The sequence below is a fragment of the Ooceraea biroi genome, chromosome 13 (assembly GCF_003672135.1).
Source record: "Ooceraea biroi isolate clonal line C1 chromosome 13, Obir_v5.4, whole genome shotgun sequence".
Lineage (NCBI taxonomy): Eukaryota > Metazoa > Arthropoda > Insecta > Hymenoptera > Formicidae > Ooceraea > Ooceraea biroi.
Window position 1 is genome coordinate 8,706,549 of NC_039518.1, and position 15,194 is coordinate 8,721,742.

Genomic DNA, 15,194 nt, shown 5'->3' on the forward strand with positions numbered 1-15,194 from the left:
CATATTCCACGTAACACATTTGGAGAACGAGGGGAGGCGCAGGTTTACATCGAGGATAGCATTAATTGGGAATTAAGGGCACGAATGCCGGTGGCCGTCAGGAGCCACCTGCTCTACTGTATGGTACTCTCTCGTCGAGCTAAGGGGATTGATTTATCGCACTCGGGGGAGACAGAGGGTTTGAGCACGGGACCGGTTCGAACGGATCAAACCAACGCCGTTGTCCCCCCGCCGTTAAATAAAATTCTTAAGAGACACTGCGAATACATTGTCAGCGATATTGTTTTCCACGACCGCCCTTTTGCACCGCAAGTGATCGATCCCTTCGAAAAAATGTTTCTTGCATGCTCTATGTTTGCAATAGAACATACTGTGATCCGATTGTTCGAAGTTCGAAAAACAAAGAAAATAATCATTTAATTCAATGCTCTGTATTAAAATGATTTTTAATCGATTGAAGCGAGCGCGAAAATCGGTAAATAAAATCCGTAACAATGGGATGTGTTTCTCCTTCGAAACATACGGGCTGGATTAGAGATGGAAATTGTAGAAAGGCAAACAGAAACAGCACCCTGTGATCCTAATAATCCGCAAACGTCGTTTATCATCCGATAGCGGAACCGCCCTAATGCGAGACCACTCCTATTCGAGGACGCGCGCAGCCGCGTCTACTATTCGTTTTCCACCCTTATGTGTTGCGTGTATGTGTGCATGTATGTACGTGTATGCTTCTATCTACCACCGACTACTTACGCGTATCGAATCGACATATTTCTCTAATTTTTGTCGCAACTCTACTGATCGAAAATATGAATAGTCAGAGTTGGAAACAGGATTGAAAATGGAAAAATATTATATTGCGTTAAACATATATAGATAAAATATATTTACAGAGTGTGTATAGAAGTTACAGCAGACGTCAGTAATCAAAGCTTCCTGTTGCCGTACTTCAACTTGTTCTTGAACTTCTTTGCCTTTATTCCGTACATCTTCAGCCTTTCCGCGTTCAGGGACATCATCGAGTCGACATCGTCCGGCCTGCGATTCCCAACGCGTTTTGGAACTTTACTGAATTTCGAGTCTTTCTTATTCTTTTTAGAGGCTGCAGATATTTCCTTCTTCTTGTTCTTTATTTTAGCGTTACTTAACTCTTCGCTATCCTTTTCTATCTTGATGTCTTTTTCCGTTTTGATCTTAACGTCATTTATCCGAGACTCTCGTTTTCCTGCGTCGTTTGTCTTGATTTTTTCAGAAGTGTTATTCATTCCTTCGTTATCTTTTTCTATATTATTTCTTCTTATTTTCTTGGAAACTGGATCATCCGTCTTCAACTTGTTGTTTCGTTTCCTCTTTCCGCTCTTATCTGTTACATCCTTTCCTTCCAAATCTTTATCTTGTTTTTCGTCATTCTTACTATCACAGGCATTATTTTGCGTGCCACTTTCCGTAATATCTATATCTTTTTCCCTAGAGACGGTGTCAGTCGCTGTAGATTGCACGTCACGGTTATTGGCTTTAGATTTCTTCTTCCGCCTGCGTTTCTTACTGCCAGTAGCCTGCTCATCAGCCCCATCTTCTTGTTTTTCTTGCTCTTCTGGATTACTAAGTAAAAAAATGACATAATTAATATATAATGCAGTATATTTAACAACAAATATATATCACATTCTTATTTTTCATACGACACTCACGTGTATAAACTGCTAAGAATTTTTTGCTTGAGCGCTTCATTCTTCGCTTTCTGTTTGTACGCCCGAAGTTCCTTCTCTTCGACATCTTCCGGCTTATACTGGAGAGCTTGTTTTAAAGAACACCACTTGTTCAATTCCCTATCATCGGCCGTTAAAATCTGCAAGCGCAAAACTTATTAAATTAAATTCTGAGAATCGTCATTGTATATCTATTACAGATGATCCATGACTCACCTCGTCAACGGTTAATCCGTAATCGTTTGGCGTTACTTTTCTATATTTAAATCTGCAGGGCATGTCCCCGATCATGTCCTCGTAGTCCAGCGAGTAATATTGATCGAAATACTGCCGATACGAAGGGAACTGTTTCGGATCGAACTTTGGTTTCTCCTTCGCTAGAAGCTCAGCAAACTTGGAGCGTCTCCTTCGTTTCTTCTTCTTCGTATCTTCGAGCTCAGATTGCAGATTTCGAGATCCATCGTAATCGGCATCCATCTGTAATCAACGTGTTTCGATGATTTCCTATACGTAAATGTGAATGTCGGTGAAATACGCGAATTATATTTAATAAGTACGTTAAAATCGGGGTCTTCGCAATGTGGTTCTTCGTACGACGCTCCTACATCGATTTTATCTGTGCTCGGATCATACTGGTCCCACGTATGCTCGATCTCCAATTCTTCATCGATATCTGGGAATTCTGGCTTCTGTTCGTCCGCAGCAACAGCGTAGTATTCGTCATTGAAAAGCTCTTTCATCTTTCTGTCGTGCTCATTCGGATCGAAATCGGAGTCAAAATCGACGTTATCGAAGCGCATATCGTCGTTTCCTGTAATTCAATGCAATTACAATCGTATAATTAAACGAGCATAATTGAACGGATCGACTTTCACAAACGTTTGAAAAGTCACGTTACCTGTGATCTCTTTCAACTTTTCTATCTTCTCTTCTATCTCTTTCCTCTTCAACGCTTTCAATTGCTTCAATTCCTCGTTCTTCCGTTGCTTCTCCTCCTCCTTTCTTTGCTTAACTTCTGCCCTTTTCTGAGCTCGGCGCGTATCTTTCTTCCGCATCGAGTTTTCCATCGTTCGCGGATACCTTAGATAAATTTCGCGAATAAATATGATAATAAAACAATATGTTTGACAATTAATATTTATCAGATAACAGATTACACCTCTTGATGAATTCCTGATCCGGCTCTTCGAATCTGAAGTTGTACTTGTGTTCAAATTCTTCCTGCTTCTGAATAGTCCTTTCGTCCTCTGACAAGTTCTCGTCGCTATCATGAATAACATGATTATACTCCAAGTTTGCATCGTGAGACGCAGTGTCCGTGTGCTTGTTGTTCAGAACGTAATCTCTCAAAAATTTCTCGTTCGCATCGAGATTAGGATCGTTCCAGTAATCGCGCAACGGTTTGAGAATTTCCTGATCCTGGGAATCGATTTTCACCTCCTGGCCCTTCAACCATTCTTTGTACGACTCCTCTTCCTAGGCAATAGTAACAGCATTATAATGACACACACACACACACACACACACACAAATTACTAAATTACCTTGTAATATGTAAAAGGCATAAGGTAATTAAAAATACGATAGTGAAACATACCTCCTGTTTTTCTTCCTCCGTCTTTTGTTTGATCTTTAGGAGATCATTTTCATCATCATCTTCGTCTTTCAGAGCATCTTTGAAGCTATCCTTCAACTGCCTTTGCTCCTCCACATAAGTAGTTGTCATGGATCTAGCTTTTTGTTCTGCATCATCCTCATCTTCGCTACTACTAAATCGCCCTTCCCTCTCCATTATGATCTTACGTTCGTAATCGCGTAAAAAGAGTGATTTCTCTTTCTTCGGCTTTTTCCCCTTCTCCTCTGATTTGCCATCTTTCGATGTTCCAGGTTTGCCTATATCGCTGAAGAACTTGACTTTTTCATCGTATAAGCGTGGATCGTCGTTTTTCAAACATGCTAAAGTTATAAGAAATTCCTTTTCAAATTGTGGATCTTCAATCTAGAAAGAATGATCATTAAGAAATTAATCTGCATTGTTACATTCAGTTTTATATTTTTTATGAATCAAATGACAGCTGTAAAATCCTTTATTGCAACACAAGTTAAAGAAATATTTATACAACCACAGTTTTAAAGACGTCACAACGTCTTTAAAAGTTCACATACCATTTCATCATCATCATCGTCAGATGAACTCGTATCGCTGGTTTTATCGTCCAAGGCTGCAGCATCGTCTCCATATCTTGCCTTTACTGTGTGAAAATAAAAAAATATATTTTTTTTTATTTATTTATAACGCATACACACATATACGTGTGTGTAAATCACCTGTTCAGTAATTATATAAATGTTATATTATAAAATATGTGAATCAACTCACAATAATTAAATTAATATTAATTGTTACATACATTAGTTATAACATTGTTACAATATTTTTTACATAATTAAATTGATTACTTTAATTGTAAAATATATTTCGTTGCAATGTAATTTTCAAAAAGTGTACTATATAGTTCTCATGTGTGTTCTGTGAAGTATAGGGTTAGGTTCACGTACGTTTATGTAACTCCTCCTTTTCACGAAAGTTATTGTAAATGTTGGCGTAGCTCTCATTTATCTTCAATTCCCCATCGGAATCCGAGTTGTCGTCGTTAAACAACGTGGTCATGTTAATTTATAAACATGAAAATGAACACTGCGTAGAGTTTGCTCCAAAGCACAACACGAGGTAGAGAATTCTAACCTAATTCCGATGAAACGTTAGTGGTGTCATCTTGTGATACTACTTTACTGATATTTTGGAGCTGTAAAAAGTCGTGTCTTCGAAGGAGATTGAATTTGTACAAGTAAGCAAAATTCTTCAATATTTTCTTTCAATAAACAGGATTCAATGATAATCCTATTACGCACATCCACTTATGTCTGTGTGTGTATACTTTAATTTAATATATTCTTGCAACTTTATTTTCGACGTAATTCCATTTCTATTTTAGTCAAGTTTGTAATTTTAATATTTAATATTTAAACTTGAAGATTATTCTTCCGCCATAATATTACAATCCAGATTAATTGTTTGTATACTTGTGACTACTTTCTTTTGTCTATATATCATACTTTCATGCTTGATATTACAGAACTACCACAAGATACACCGCAAGAATGATTTGTATCTTAAACAAGGCTCCCCTCTTATACCGAGCTGCTTTTTGCAAGAACATAACTCTTGGCCGTATGACAAAGCTCATACTTGCAAGAAATTGTAAGCATCAAACTAATAAGACACCCGTCAGGATGCAAGAGAGATTCAGACTTAAGGACAATGTGAGCTATGATTACAAGCTCATATACAGAGACGAGAAGAAGGTTCTGACGATAATTTTCAGCACGTATCATTTTGGATGGATAGGTCTCTTTGCCACTTTAAGTTGTATGGTATATGTGCTGTATGACGTATTCGTATTGCAAACACCAGAAGACCACCGTCCAGACAGTTTGTTGGGCGTTGAGATGTCACCACTAAGTCATCTGCACAGATTTGATTTACTGTGCATTGCTACGCTCATGGCTAGCATGCTTATAATATATTCCAGAGCAATTCCAATCAGAATTTATCACAACCCTAAAGAAAAATTGTACAAAGTAGTACTTATAAATAATATATTCAGGAAAGGAAAGGTAGTAACGTTTGCTGAGGGCAGCGCTGTGCCGGTATTTAAACGTGGAAGCTTCATAAAAGATTCATTATTCTATGTTAATAATAATCGTATGATATTGCTCGACGAGGATAGTTTTCCAGTGCCAGCTGAACGTGAAAAAATGCTTTGTAAGACCACTTAGAACTCTTGTAAATGCATTCGTATATTTCTCACTTATGTTACAATTCGGGTTCTCTACTTGCTATACACATATTCATATATCAGTGATGATTGTAATGTATATATTTACAAAATGTAATTTATAAAAGAGATTAAAATTATTGCTTTTTAACAATCCTTTAAATGGACCCTCTGCTATAATAAAGGACTCATAATTATTTAATCTCAAGCTCATTACTCATTACACATAACTGATATGTATTCAATAAAAAAGACAAACAAAAGATTAAACTTATCACTCAATAAAGAATAAGTTTAATATTTAATATAAAATTGGCCTTAGATGGACGTTTTGCAGAATCTGGACGTCAAATATTTCACATATATGACAGTAAATTCCATTGTATTAAGTATTAAATTTGTACACAGGTGCTCTTTGGAGTAGCGCAATAATACGTGATATTGCCGACGATGCTAATACACTTTAATGTCCTTTTCCCATACATTCTGCTCATCAATCTGTATATTTGCATATTTGTTCATAGGGAAGATTTTCCACAGTCTTCTTGTCTTTCTCGAGCTCGACATCTATACTGTAGTGCTCGATGTGCAACTTTTTCACCGTCGCCGTTTTGCCTTTGTGCTTCCCCCACAGTATTAGAACCACTTTTCCAATTGCGGGGATCACAGTCTCCAAATATTCCTGATCGAGCCGTATGACGTGTCCGCTAACGTCCTCCGGCGTCTTCAGCTTCACCTTACCAACGAAACCATCCTTCCCGACTGACTGAACGATACCCTTAGCTTTGTAATATTTGTCACCTAGACTCTTGGTAGTCACTTTGACCGTCAACCCTTCCTTAAGCCAGCCCTCAGTTGCTGGAGGATTATTGTCGTCTTTTATCTTTTTCGTAGATTCTGCCGTCTCCTTGTCACCGAATGTTTTTCGCTTTTTGTCGTTCTCGTCAATCGATCTGCTGGAAGTAGGCTTCTCCTCGCTGATACTTTCCGTTTTCATCTTTTCCTGCTTCGTGTGGAATGTAGGAAGCAACTTGGGCTTCGGTTTTAACTTGATATCGAGAACTAAAGGGGCATCATTTTCAGGACGTACCAGTGGCGTGCTGGATGTTTCGCTTTCATCTTCCTTTGTTGTATCTTGCTTTGCCCTCTCTACTTGCTTCCCAATAAAGTCCATCAGTCGCTCTTCGTCGTCCTTGTCCATTTTCTCTTTCTTTGCTTTCCTTTCTTGTGCAGCAAGTGTCTCGGGATCCCTGTCGACATATGTTATGTACCAGCCTGAAAAATGGTAAGGAGATTAACGTAAAGAATTGACTGCATATGTAGAAAATATAAAAAGTGTACATGCAACGAATCTAAATCTAATTTGTCAGTAATTACGAAAATGATTTTTAATAATGCACCTTTCTCCGTTTCGTCAACGACACACTGTCCAGTACGCCCGAGCCATTTCACAAATGCCGTCAAGGTAAGCCACTGTGTCGCGTTCATGTGTATGTGTCCTCTGTCCGAAATATATTCCTGGTACACACGATTTGCTGGTACTCGTCTGGTGCCGAATTGCCTTTTTAATAAGTTCAGGTATCCCTGTGAAAATTCTCGCGAGAATTGATCCATGTATCGATGTGCATTGTCAGCGAAGAGTAACAGCTGACGATGATGCGACTCTGACATTGTGTGGCACTTGAATCCATTTTCGTCTCGACACTGCTTCTGACACATCTGGCAATACCACCTCAGCTTCTGCAATCCTTTAGCTTTGATCTTGTTAGCTATGTATTTTGGTGTGCCTACTTCGTGCTTGCCCATTGTTTACAGGCTCTCCTTTCAGTTCAAATATAACTATAATTGAATTAATTATATATTAATTATTACTCTGAATTCAGTTTTCGAAATTTGGAAACACCTTGTAAAATTTTAATATATAATAAATATATTAATATCTTATGTTGTCAGATTGGATTGGAGGTTACCATGACTACAAATAAAAATGTATAATGAAAAGAATTTATTTGTACATTCTACTATCCTTACCTAATTTAGAATTTGCTACTTTGATAAAATGCCCAAAGTTTTACAAATGAGCACAATTGTCGTAATACTAATTATATCGATTACATCAAGGAGAAAAAAAATCTTTCCCCTTGTTTGATCCGAAATCCGAATCGCGTTATTAGCTCAATTTCGATATCGAAGATAGTGGAGGCTCGTAGCGGAATTTTTCGGAACTAAAAAAGCCAACTATCATAAACTAGTTAGTTACTAGTCTGTAGGCGTCTCTCTGCTTTTAGTTCCGAAAAATCCCGCTACGAGCTTCCACTGTTCTTGTCGAAAATTGAGGTAGTGTATACCTCAATATCGAGTCAGACGTGGCTAATTTCAAGTAGTACAACTCAGATATAATTCCGACTTCGAACGCGTGTGGCCATGGAGCCACCATGGCAAGCCGGCATAATAGAAACAGCGAACACGCCATGTGGTTATCCGTCAGTAGTTTATAAATTGTTATAAACATGCTTTGCCCGGAGTCGTGGAACGTTGCACCGCCACAACATCATTTTTCAATAGACAGAAGCAATTTTACAAAACCAGGTGTTTCTGCGATAATAAAGAATCATTACTTTAATCATTCGGTAAATCGATTATTAAATAAACTTGTAAGAGTCGAGAAAAATAATAATAAGTTTATCAAGTGCTTTTCTTATTATGCTCTTAAGATTGCATTTTCGTAATTGTTTGCATTTTCTGTGCTAGATATCTGTGATACTGCCCGATACTATTACCATTCCCAACAGTTTGCGAAAATGTCAAGAAGATACGGATTATTATCGAGTAAATGGACTGCGCGTTTGTGATCTCGTAGACGGAGAATTTATTGAAGCTTTTGTTAAGAAAGGTAAGCGTGAGGCGAACATTCTTATCTTCTTCATATTAATTATAATTTTAACAATATCAGAGTTTTTAATCACAATGTATAATAGTAGACAATACAGAGTACAATAAATAATATGTTCATAAAATCAAATAGATTTAAATTTCTTGAGACGAATGTGCATCTATTTATATTGATATTTTTACTTAATTGTCTGCATATGCATTTAAAACTTTTAGGGGAAATTAATCTTCTGACAATAGAGAACAAGATCGACTTACAGAATTCCATTTGTATAACTCCAACTGGCCATTTAATACTTTCTCTGGTAACTGAAGACTACCAAGCGCTTGGATTAGAGGGAAAGGCCTCGTCATTTGAGCCTCATACACGTTATGGTAATTTTGAGTAAATTTTCAGAAGAACAATAAATATACAATATTTTTAGTTTATAATAGAAGCATTTTTTACATATTATTTAAACATTCTTTTTACCACTAATTTGTGATCCAAAGTAGTGACAATTGATCTGAAAAACGAAAGTTTCGTTGCTGGCAGGAAGAATTACGAAAGAGTTCGAGTAGCGTTGAAAGAGCGTCTCAAAGAAAACTTTGACGTTATAGTGTCGTGGGATCCCCCAGGTATACCTTCCTTTCTCTATCAATATAAAATTGTAGCATTTGTACATGGATTTTTCTCACGCAAGCATTAAAATATTTCAGAGGCCAATATATGCCCATCGTCCGTGGCAGCATGGTTTTGCGCACGCGATTATAACGTCTGCCTTTGCCAACAAAGCTTTTCCCAGCGGTCCGAGTATTCACAAACGATACCTACTGTCCAGGACGAACACCTCGATCAATTATTTGAATGGTTTGGGATCTTCAGCATTAATGGTGATCTGTACGTTTCTTTGAAATTGATCCATCTATGATCACTGAAGAAGCATGACAATACCAGTTACATTATTTTCAGATCTAACGAAAAACGAAATGATTACGTGAGCACCTATGAGTACACCGGACCTTCTACAGACGTCGGACAGGTGCAGTACCTACAGTGGACCGGGTTCTTCACGCGGCAAAAAGTGCAAGAGATATATGACGTGTTGAAGGAGTACGTATTATCGCGAAAAGATCTACCGTGGCTCAGTTTCGACGTACAAGGATTTGCGGATAGTCCTATCAGCTGGAACTTGAAGGAACATATGTTCTTCACTGACGGAGACAACAGCTACACTGTTGTTTTGCAACCTAACGGCAAATCCGTTATACGGAAGAGTTTAAGTTCTAATAATAGGCTAAGAAGGTGCAATGTAACGAATTCTTTATTAAATGTGTAATATAAAACCCCAAGTGTTGAATGAGGATTGGGTTTTTCATCTTTAGAACATGTTTAAATGAATCGGTAAGGGAGAAATTGCAAGATTTCTGTCATAATTTATTTTATCACGCAGAGAATAATCAATAGCTATGAGTCATGCATCTCGTTGGTAATAATAAAATACTATCTTACGCCAATAAATGCGACGAGTTAGTAGCATAAAGGGACAAGAGGTGCAATGAAAAACGACAGAAGCGAACAAGAACATAGATACGTATATTCTAATTATTTTATAGAGAAAGTGAAAAAGTTATATATATATATGGAAGTTTAATATGCCTATATATATAATTTATTGCACAATTTGCTGCGTGTAACGAATAATAAAGATATTGTATGTTCTCCGTGGCAATGATAAAAATTAGATTAACGTTCTTATCGTTACTCTACAAAGTATTCCACATTTTCATACACCACTTGTCTGTTTATTAACTGATACGAACGATATATAAATACTACGGGACTTCTCAAGACTATCGCAGATACTAATTTTACCCACATGTACATTAATACTATCCTCACTGCCTGAAATCTATCACAAAAGAGATCTGAATAGAATTTTCGTTAACGCTATCAATTATTTCGCAACGTAAGTATATGCATTAGTATAAAAAGGGAAAGAAATAATAATAATAAATTCATAAATAAATTAATATATAAAAATTAAATACGCTAGAAAGAAATACTTGACTATATGAGATCAAAGCAGTCTATCGTGTAATAATATCTTTGGTTTAAGCAGGCATATTTTCGTGAACAATAGGAAACATTTCTCATTTTTTTACATCAAACAGAATGTTCAGACAATGTAAAATGTCCTTCTAGACAAACGTCTCTCAAAACTTAAGTCACATATCTACATCAGAATTTTGCATTAATCTTCATATTAATACATGGGAGCTATCCGAATCACTGAATTTCACTTTAGAATTGTAATATAAATCCTCTATACCTGAACCAACGGACATGCGAGACTTAGAGCGCGCCATGAGCTCGCTTATGTCGTCAAGATCACGATACCTGAAATTTACGCAATCGTAGCTTTCACACGTGCCTGAAATTTATTTAAACAAGTTGATACTGCACTAATGTGAAACACTATTCGACACATACCTACTGACAGGTCGACTAGGATTTTCAGACGATTCCGATGAATTTTTCATGATCGAAAATCCATCGTCCGTGTTGAACGATGCTGCGTTGCCTACGGTCAGACACGATCGGTTATCGAAAGATTGTAATCAACACAATAACTTCGTAAAAACAGAAGCAAATTACCAGAGGGAAACAGTATGGTATGTTTTAACAGGTCACCACTGATGAAGGGAGACAGACTGTCATCGTCATCCGGTAATAAATGAGTGGTCGAGTCTGCTCCCGTAGACTCGACCATTTCCAACCACTGCTGATTGTGTGATCGGAATTTTTCCACCTTTATGCGCGCCGCCCAATTCTTGTCGCAGATCTAGATTAATGCAAATAATCAATAATACTTCCTACGCGACGTGCGACACAATTTGTCTGTTACGTATCATTCGAGATGACATTTACGAGAATACAATTTATAAAAACTTGTGGAAACAAGCTTGCATGAAAGATATATTCTCAAAATAATCTACTTACAGCGATGACATCCAGACACGTATCACAGACTCGTCGAATTGCAGGATTTTTATCGTGCATTAAATCAATCAGGTAACCAGGAGCCTCTGTAAGAGTTATCGCACTGTTAAATACACCTTGCTTATGCAGAGCTGCTTAGAGCTATTCGTAAGGCACATTTTGTTACTTCGAGCGCTTTTAACAGGTTCTGCGATTGAGAAAATTGATCATTACCATTACCAGTCTCGCGAATCAAATAATCTCGCGTCGAGTCGTGTCTTGCAATTTGATAAAAAACATAAATAATTTGCAGAACCATTTCATCATCTTCTTGCTTGGCTGCAATAATAATAACGTATGATATAAAATTCTATACATATTTTTTTATAAGCAGTCACTTTAATGCGTACCTTTAAGAAGCTCGATGAGAGAGAGGAGTATATCAGCCTTGCATAATAAACGAGCGCAGTCTTCGTCATAAGCTGCAGTGCCCAGAAATATGACAACCTCGAGAACTAAATCATCTTGCACCTTACCTGTAAATGTGAAGTCAACATAACGATACAGCCGGAATAAACTTTAGTATATACCTCGCTATGCGATAAGAGAACGAAAGAGGAATCACACCTGGGACTAGATTATTGCGTATCCACGGTATAAGGTTGCAACGTTGAATAATTTGCGAATAATCCAAATCGGGCAATTCTAAATTGCCTAACACGCCGATCACCTCGAGTATAAAGTCTTGAGAATCAGACTGCGTCAAAGCCATAGCAAAATCGCCAATAAATTCCTGTGAAATGTATAGGAATATGAAATTATGATCTAATAAAATTAAAATTGATTAATAAAATTATTAAAATTAATATAAATTGTGATTATAATTGTAATTAATACATGATAATGCGACTCACGACGAAATTTTCTTTCGTCGAATCGTGTTGAGAGATGTTTCGAATCATTTTCATTATGAGGGCATCTTGATTTCTGAATGCGATCTTTATGAGACCTTGCAGACGATTATTTTCCACCATTAACTGCGCATTCTTATTATTAATAGCCAAGTTTATGCCAAGTGCTATCAATTCCGATCTTATGTGCTCGTCTTCAAAATTTAATATCATATTTATTACCTAGAAAAGATTTGCATATAAATTATAAAAATATGCATTAAAAATATTTCAAATTCACAAAAATCTCTAAAAGATCTGTAGATGTTTACCATTGGAATGCAATCTGTATTTGTGAACATTGCTTTCACTTTATCGTCCATACTGGCATGATACAGTAATCCTAGAATTGTGCTCTTACTTTTTATGTCAGCTGTAAATGTACATGCAAATGTTATATAACTTTTATTTTATACAGAGAATTTGCAATTTTTATACAAAAGAAAAGATAATTATTTAATCATAGTCTTCTTTACCTTGACCAAGCAGTTTTATCCATTTTGGTAACATACCGACCCTGATCATTCTTGCTCTTAGCTTTACATCAAAAGAGAGATTAAATAACAATTTTAAAGTGCTTAATACGAGATCGGCGTTATTGTTTTGCAAAAGTCTCGGTAATTTATCTATGATATTTTCCTCTGCCTAGAAACATTAATATATATATACTTGCGTTATTAGCATGTCTCTTTCTCTTTCTATACATGTATACGTATAATAAAATATTACCATGAGCTCTTTGTTATCACGAAAAATGGATAGCTTCTTCAAGAATGTGACCACCAGTATCAACAAATCGGTGTTCGCTCTGTCCAACGTTTTAATCAACATGCCGATTACGTTCTTTTTGCGCATCTTCCTTTCGACATCCATGGCATTCTCAGCGATGTTTAAGAGCAGATAAAACGCCACTCGCAGTAGTTGTTCCTGCTTCTTCGTTAAGCTTTTGAATTTCTTACGACTCTTCTCAAGCTCCTCCTTCAGCTTCTTAAGATCGCTCTCCGACACGCTTATGGAAGCGTCCGCAGATCGCCTCTTGAGCTCGTAATCTAACGGGCTCTCCATGTTCCAAATATCATCAATGATCTTGATCTTCCTTTCGCAGTTGTCGTTGTTCCCCGCCGGGAAGAACGTTAAACCGGTAGTGTTCTCAAAGTGTTTCCGACGTTTCTCCATATCCTCCTTCCACTGATCGTAGCGACGTAGTTCGAAGTCAATTATGTCCATACAAAGGGAACCAATCTGTGGAGATAAAGTAACGCGTAGTTTCACACTGATCGCTCAGTGTTCAGTGAGATATTGGCAACTTACCCTGTACTCAAGCACGATGTTATGAAACTGACTGTACGTCGAGAAACAAAAGAAAATGTAAATAATGTTTGTGGAGAGTTCTATGCTGCGTCGCCAATCTTCTCTCAAGACTCGAGCCAAAGCACTCAATAACGACTCTGTAAAGATTTTTAAAACAAAATGTACTTTCAACTGATGATGCGACTTGCATCGCGATATTTTAGTACGAGTATCATTCAGCTTACACACACTTATAGGAAAAATATACAGAATGACAGAAAGATTTAGATACCGTTTTTTGTCAATTCCAGAAGATTGTCAGGTACCCTCGCTAATTGCAAAATTAACGACGAGCCCTTAATCTTGCCCGGTATCTCCTCATACAGTAATTCAATGTAACTGTCAACATTACTGATGACGGCGCGTTCTACCTCACAATTCTCCGTAATCACTGAATTTGATGACACGGGTCTTGGTGGCTGAGAACTATTATCGCTACCTGTGGAAATACAAGATTCAATAAGTTGTTGTTTGAAAAACGCAGACGTCAAGTACAAACATCACTGGCAGTATCAATTACCTGTGCTATCGTTGGTCCGACGATTTTGTAGATAATAAATTAACTGCTCAACCTCACGCAGTTTGGACTCGTGTATCAACGAGCACTTCTCCATCACTTCTTTTGCCAAGAGGGAAACGTTTGTGTCTGCATTTAAACTTTTCAGTCTGATTATCTTTTGGCATTCCTGTAGATGGTAATAAATCATTATATCACTGCTCATACCTATATGGCATTCTCATTATTTCACACACTATTCTTTCATGCAAACGAAAGAGGAGCTTACCTTGCGATCCCCGAGCATAGGATCACCCAGTTCTCCTAATATTAATGCTTCCACATCGTAATTTACCACCAGAGCCTTTTCTGTTGGATGAACGTCCAGCGTTCCGGATCTCACTTTCCTTGAATACCAAAAAATCATTAATTAGGCAATTTCCTATTAAATTATTTATTTTATACGATCTTCCTCGTGAAACGTTTATTACATTCACGGAATTACATGTACAAACTTTGCTAAAAGTTTTAAGTGTGTCACAACGTATACGGATGGGTGGAAATCATATGTATAAATGACAGATGAATGACAGGTCGTTTGACAGATGCAGAAGCGATGGCCGTTCCTCACCTCTTCAGAAATTTCGCTTCGTCCATTTTACTTATCGCCGTACACACACGCTGCGTTACCAGACTCGCCGGATCAGAATAGCTCTCCTTTACACTCTACGCACACGAATCCCTTTCGTCAATTTGTCTGCAATTATTCCATCTCCATGGAGAGAAAACCCTCGTCGAGTCTGCGGGACGTATGGGCGTAAGACCATAAACTACGATTAACAACGTGGCACTACGCGTCCATGAATAACCATGAGGACAGGGATTTATCTCTAGAGATTTATTTCACATAATTACTAGAAATAAATCCCTAGGATTTAAAGTGATCCTCCATTCGTTTCATCGGTGCAGTTGCACTTTCAGAAAAGAGCAAGACGT

The 15,194-nt window shown here is 37.3% G+C and overlaps 5 protein-coding genes across 6 annotated transcripts; 2 read left to right on the plus strand and 3 right to left on the minus strand.

Annotated features, from left to right (window-relative positions):
* Positions 1-857: 857 nt before the first annotated feature.
* On the minus strand, positions 858-4,414 carry LOC105286262 (protein KRI1 homolog). Its single transcript, XM_011351086.3, has 9 exons — positions 4,269-4,414; positions 3,876-3,961; positions 3,307-3,708; positions 2,869-3,185; positions 2,608-2,789; positions 2,267-2,520; positions 1,926-2,186; positions 1,692-1,849; positions 858-1,602 (listed from the first exon to the last, which is right to left on the minus strand). Exons 1-9 carry the CDS (start codon positions 4,378-4,380, stop codon positions 927-929), a joined length of 2,448 nt encoding a protein of 815 aa, XP_011349388.1. The 5' UTR covers positions 4,381-4,414; the 3' UTR covers positions 858-926.
* LOC105286261 lies at positions 4,402-5,698 on the plus strand. The gene is made up of 2 exons (XM_011351085.3): positions 4,402-4,558; positions 4,847-5,698. Exon 2 carries the CDS (start codon positions 4,872-4,874, stop codon positions 5,547-5,549), a length of 678 nt encoding a protein of 225 aa, XP_011349387.1. The 5' UTR covers positions 4,402-4,558; positions 4,847-4,871; the 3' UTR covers positions 5,550-5,698.
* On the minus strand, positions 5,555-7,738 carry LOC105286260 (DNA/RNA-binding protein KIN17). Its single transcript, XM_011351084.3, has 3 exons — positions 7,580-7,738; positions 6,949-7,387; positions 5,555-6,823 (listed from the first exon to the last, which is right to left on the minus strand). The coding sequence occupies exons 2-3, from the start codon at positions 7,352-7,354 to the stop codon at positions 6,042-6,044; spliced, it is 1,188 nt and encodes a 395-aa protein (XP_011349386.1). The 5' UTR covers positions 7,355-7,387; positions 7,580-7,738; the 3' UTR covers positions 5,555-6,041.
* A 179-nt stretch (positions 7,739-7,917) lies between these two features.
* On the plus strand, positions 7,918-9,784 carry LOC105286263 (ribonuclease P protein subunit p40). Its single transcript, XM_011351087.3, has 6 exons — positions 7,918-8,178; positions 8,300-8,441; positions 8,657-8,815; positions 8,933-9,058; positions 9,140-9,320; positions 9,393-9,784. Exons 1-6 carry the CDS (start codon positions 8,059-8,061, stop codon positions 9,757-9,759), a joined length of 1,095 nt encoding a protein of 364 aa, XP_011349389.1. The 5' UTR covers positions 7,918-8,058; the 3' UTR covers positions 9,760-9,784.
* Positions 9,785-9,844: 60 nt separating this feature from the next.
* On the minus strand, positions 9,845-15,033 carry LOC105286264 (kinesin-associated protein 3). 2 transcript variants are annotated; one of them, XM_011351089.3, is made up of 16 exons: positions 14,830-15,033; positions 14,488-14,605; positions 14,223-14,388; positions 13,935-14,141; positions 13,664-13,800; positions 13,082-13,594; positions 12,829-12,997; positions 12,625-12,725; positions 12,317-12,535; positions 12,030-12,195; positions 11,813-11,938; positions 11,637-11,741; positions 11,424-11,509; positions 11,079-11,265; positions 10,914-11,004; positions 9,845-10,854 (listed from the first exon to the last, which is right to left on the minus strand). In XM_011351089.3, the coding sequence occupies exons 1-16, from the start codon at positions 14,853-14,855 to the stop codon at positions 10,845-10,847; spliced, it is 2,427 nt and encodes an 808-aa protein (XP_011349391.1). In that variant the 5' UTR covers positions 14,856-15,033; the 3' UTR covers positions 9,845-10,844. The 2 variants fall into 2 exon arrangements, with proteins under 2 accessions (XP_011349391.1, XP_011349390.1); XM_011351088.3 differs by having other exon boundaries at positions 10,682-10,820; positions 14,830-14,855.
* Positions 15,034-15,194: the final 161 nt, after the last annotated feature.

Coding starts and splice junctions, on each gene's coding strand:
- LOC105286262 (XM_011351086.3), bottom strand. CDS start 4,380: ATGACCACGTTGTTTAACGACGACAACTCGGATTCCGATGGGGAATTG. Junction 2,187..2,266: donor GCGAAGACCCCGATTTTAAC/GTACTTATTAAA, acceptor CGTTGATTACAG/ATGGATGCCGATTACGATGG. Junction 1,603..1,691: donor ATTCTTAGCAGTTTATACAC/GTGAGTGTCGTA, acceptor TTTTTTACTTAG/TAATCCAGAAGAGCAAGAAA.
- LOC105286261 (XM_011351085.3), top strand. CDS start 4,872: ATGATTTGTATCTTAAACAAGGCTCCCCTCTTATACCGAGCTGCTTTT.
- LOC105286260 (XM_011351084.3), bottom strand. CDS start 7,354: ATGGGCAAGCACGAAGTAGGCACACCAAAATACATAGCTAACAAGATC. Junction 6,824..6,948: donor CGTTGACGAAACGGAGAAAG/GTGCATTATTAA, acceptor ACCATTTTTCAG/GCTGGTACATAACATATGTC.
- LOC105286263 (XM_011351087.3), top strand. CDS start 8,059: ATGCTTTGCCCGGAGTCGTGGAACGTTGCACCGCCACAACATCATTTT. Junction 8,442..8,656: donor TGAAGCTTTTGTTAAGAAAG/GTAAGCGTGAGG, acceptor TAAAACTTTTAG/GGGAAATTAATCTTCTGACA. Junction 9,321..9,392: donor TTCAGCATTAATGGTGATCT/GTACGTTTCTTT, acceptor CATTATTTTCAG/ATCTAACGAAAAACGAAATG.
- LOC105286264 (XM_011351088.3), bottom strand. CDS start 14,855: ATGGACGAAGCGAAATTTCTGAAGAG. Junction 11,742..11,812: donor TCTCATCGAGCTTCTTAAAG/GTACGCATTAAA, acceptor TTATTATTGCAG/CCAAGCAAGAAGATGATGAA. Junction 11,266..11,423: donor CGTGTCTGGATGTCATCGCT/GTAAGTAGATTA, acceptor GCATTAATCTAG/ATCTGCGACAAGAATTGGGC.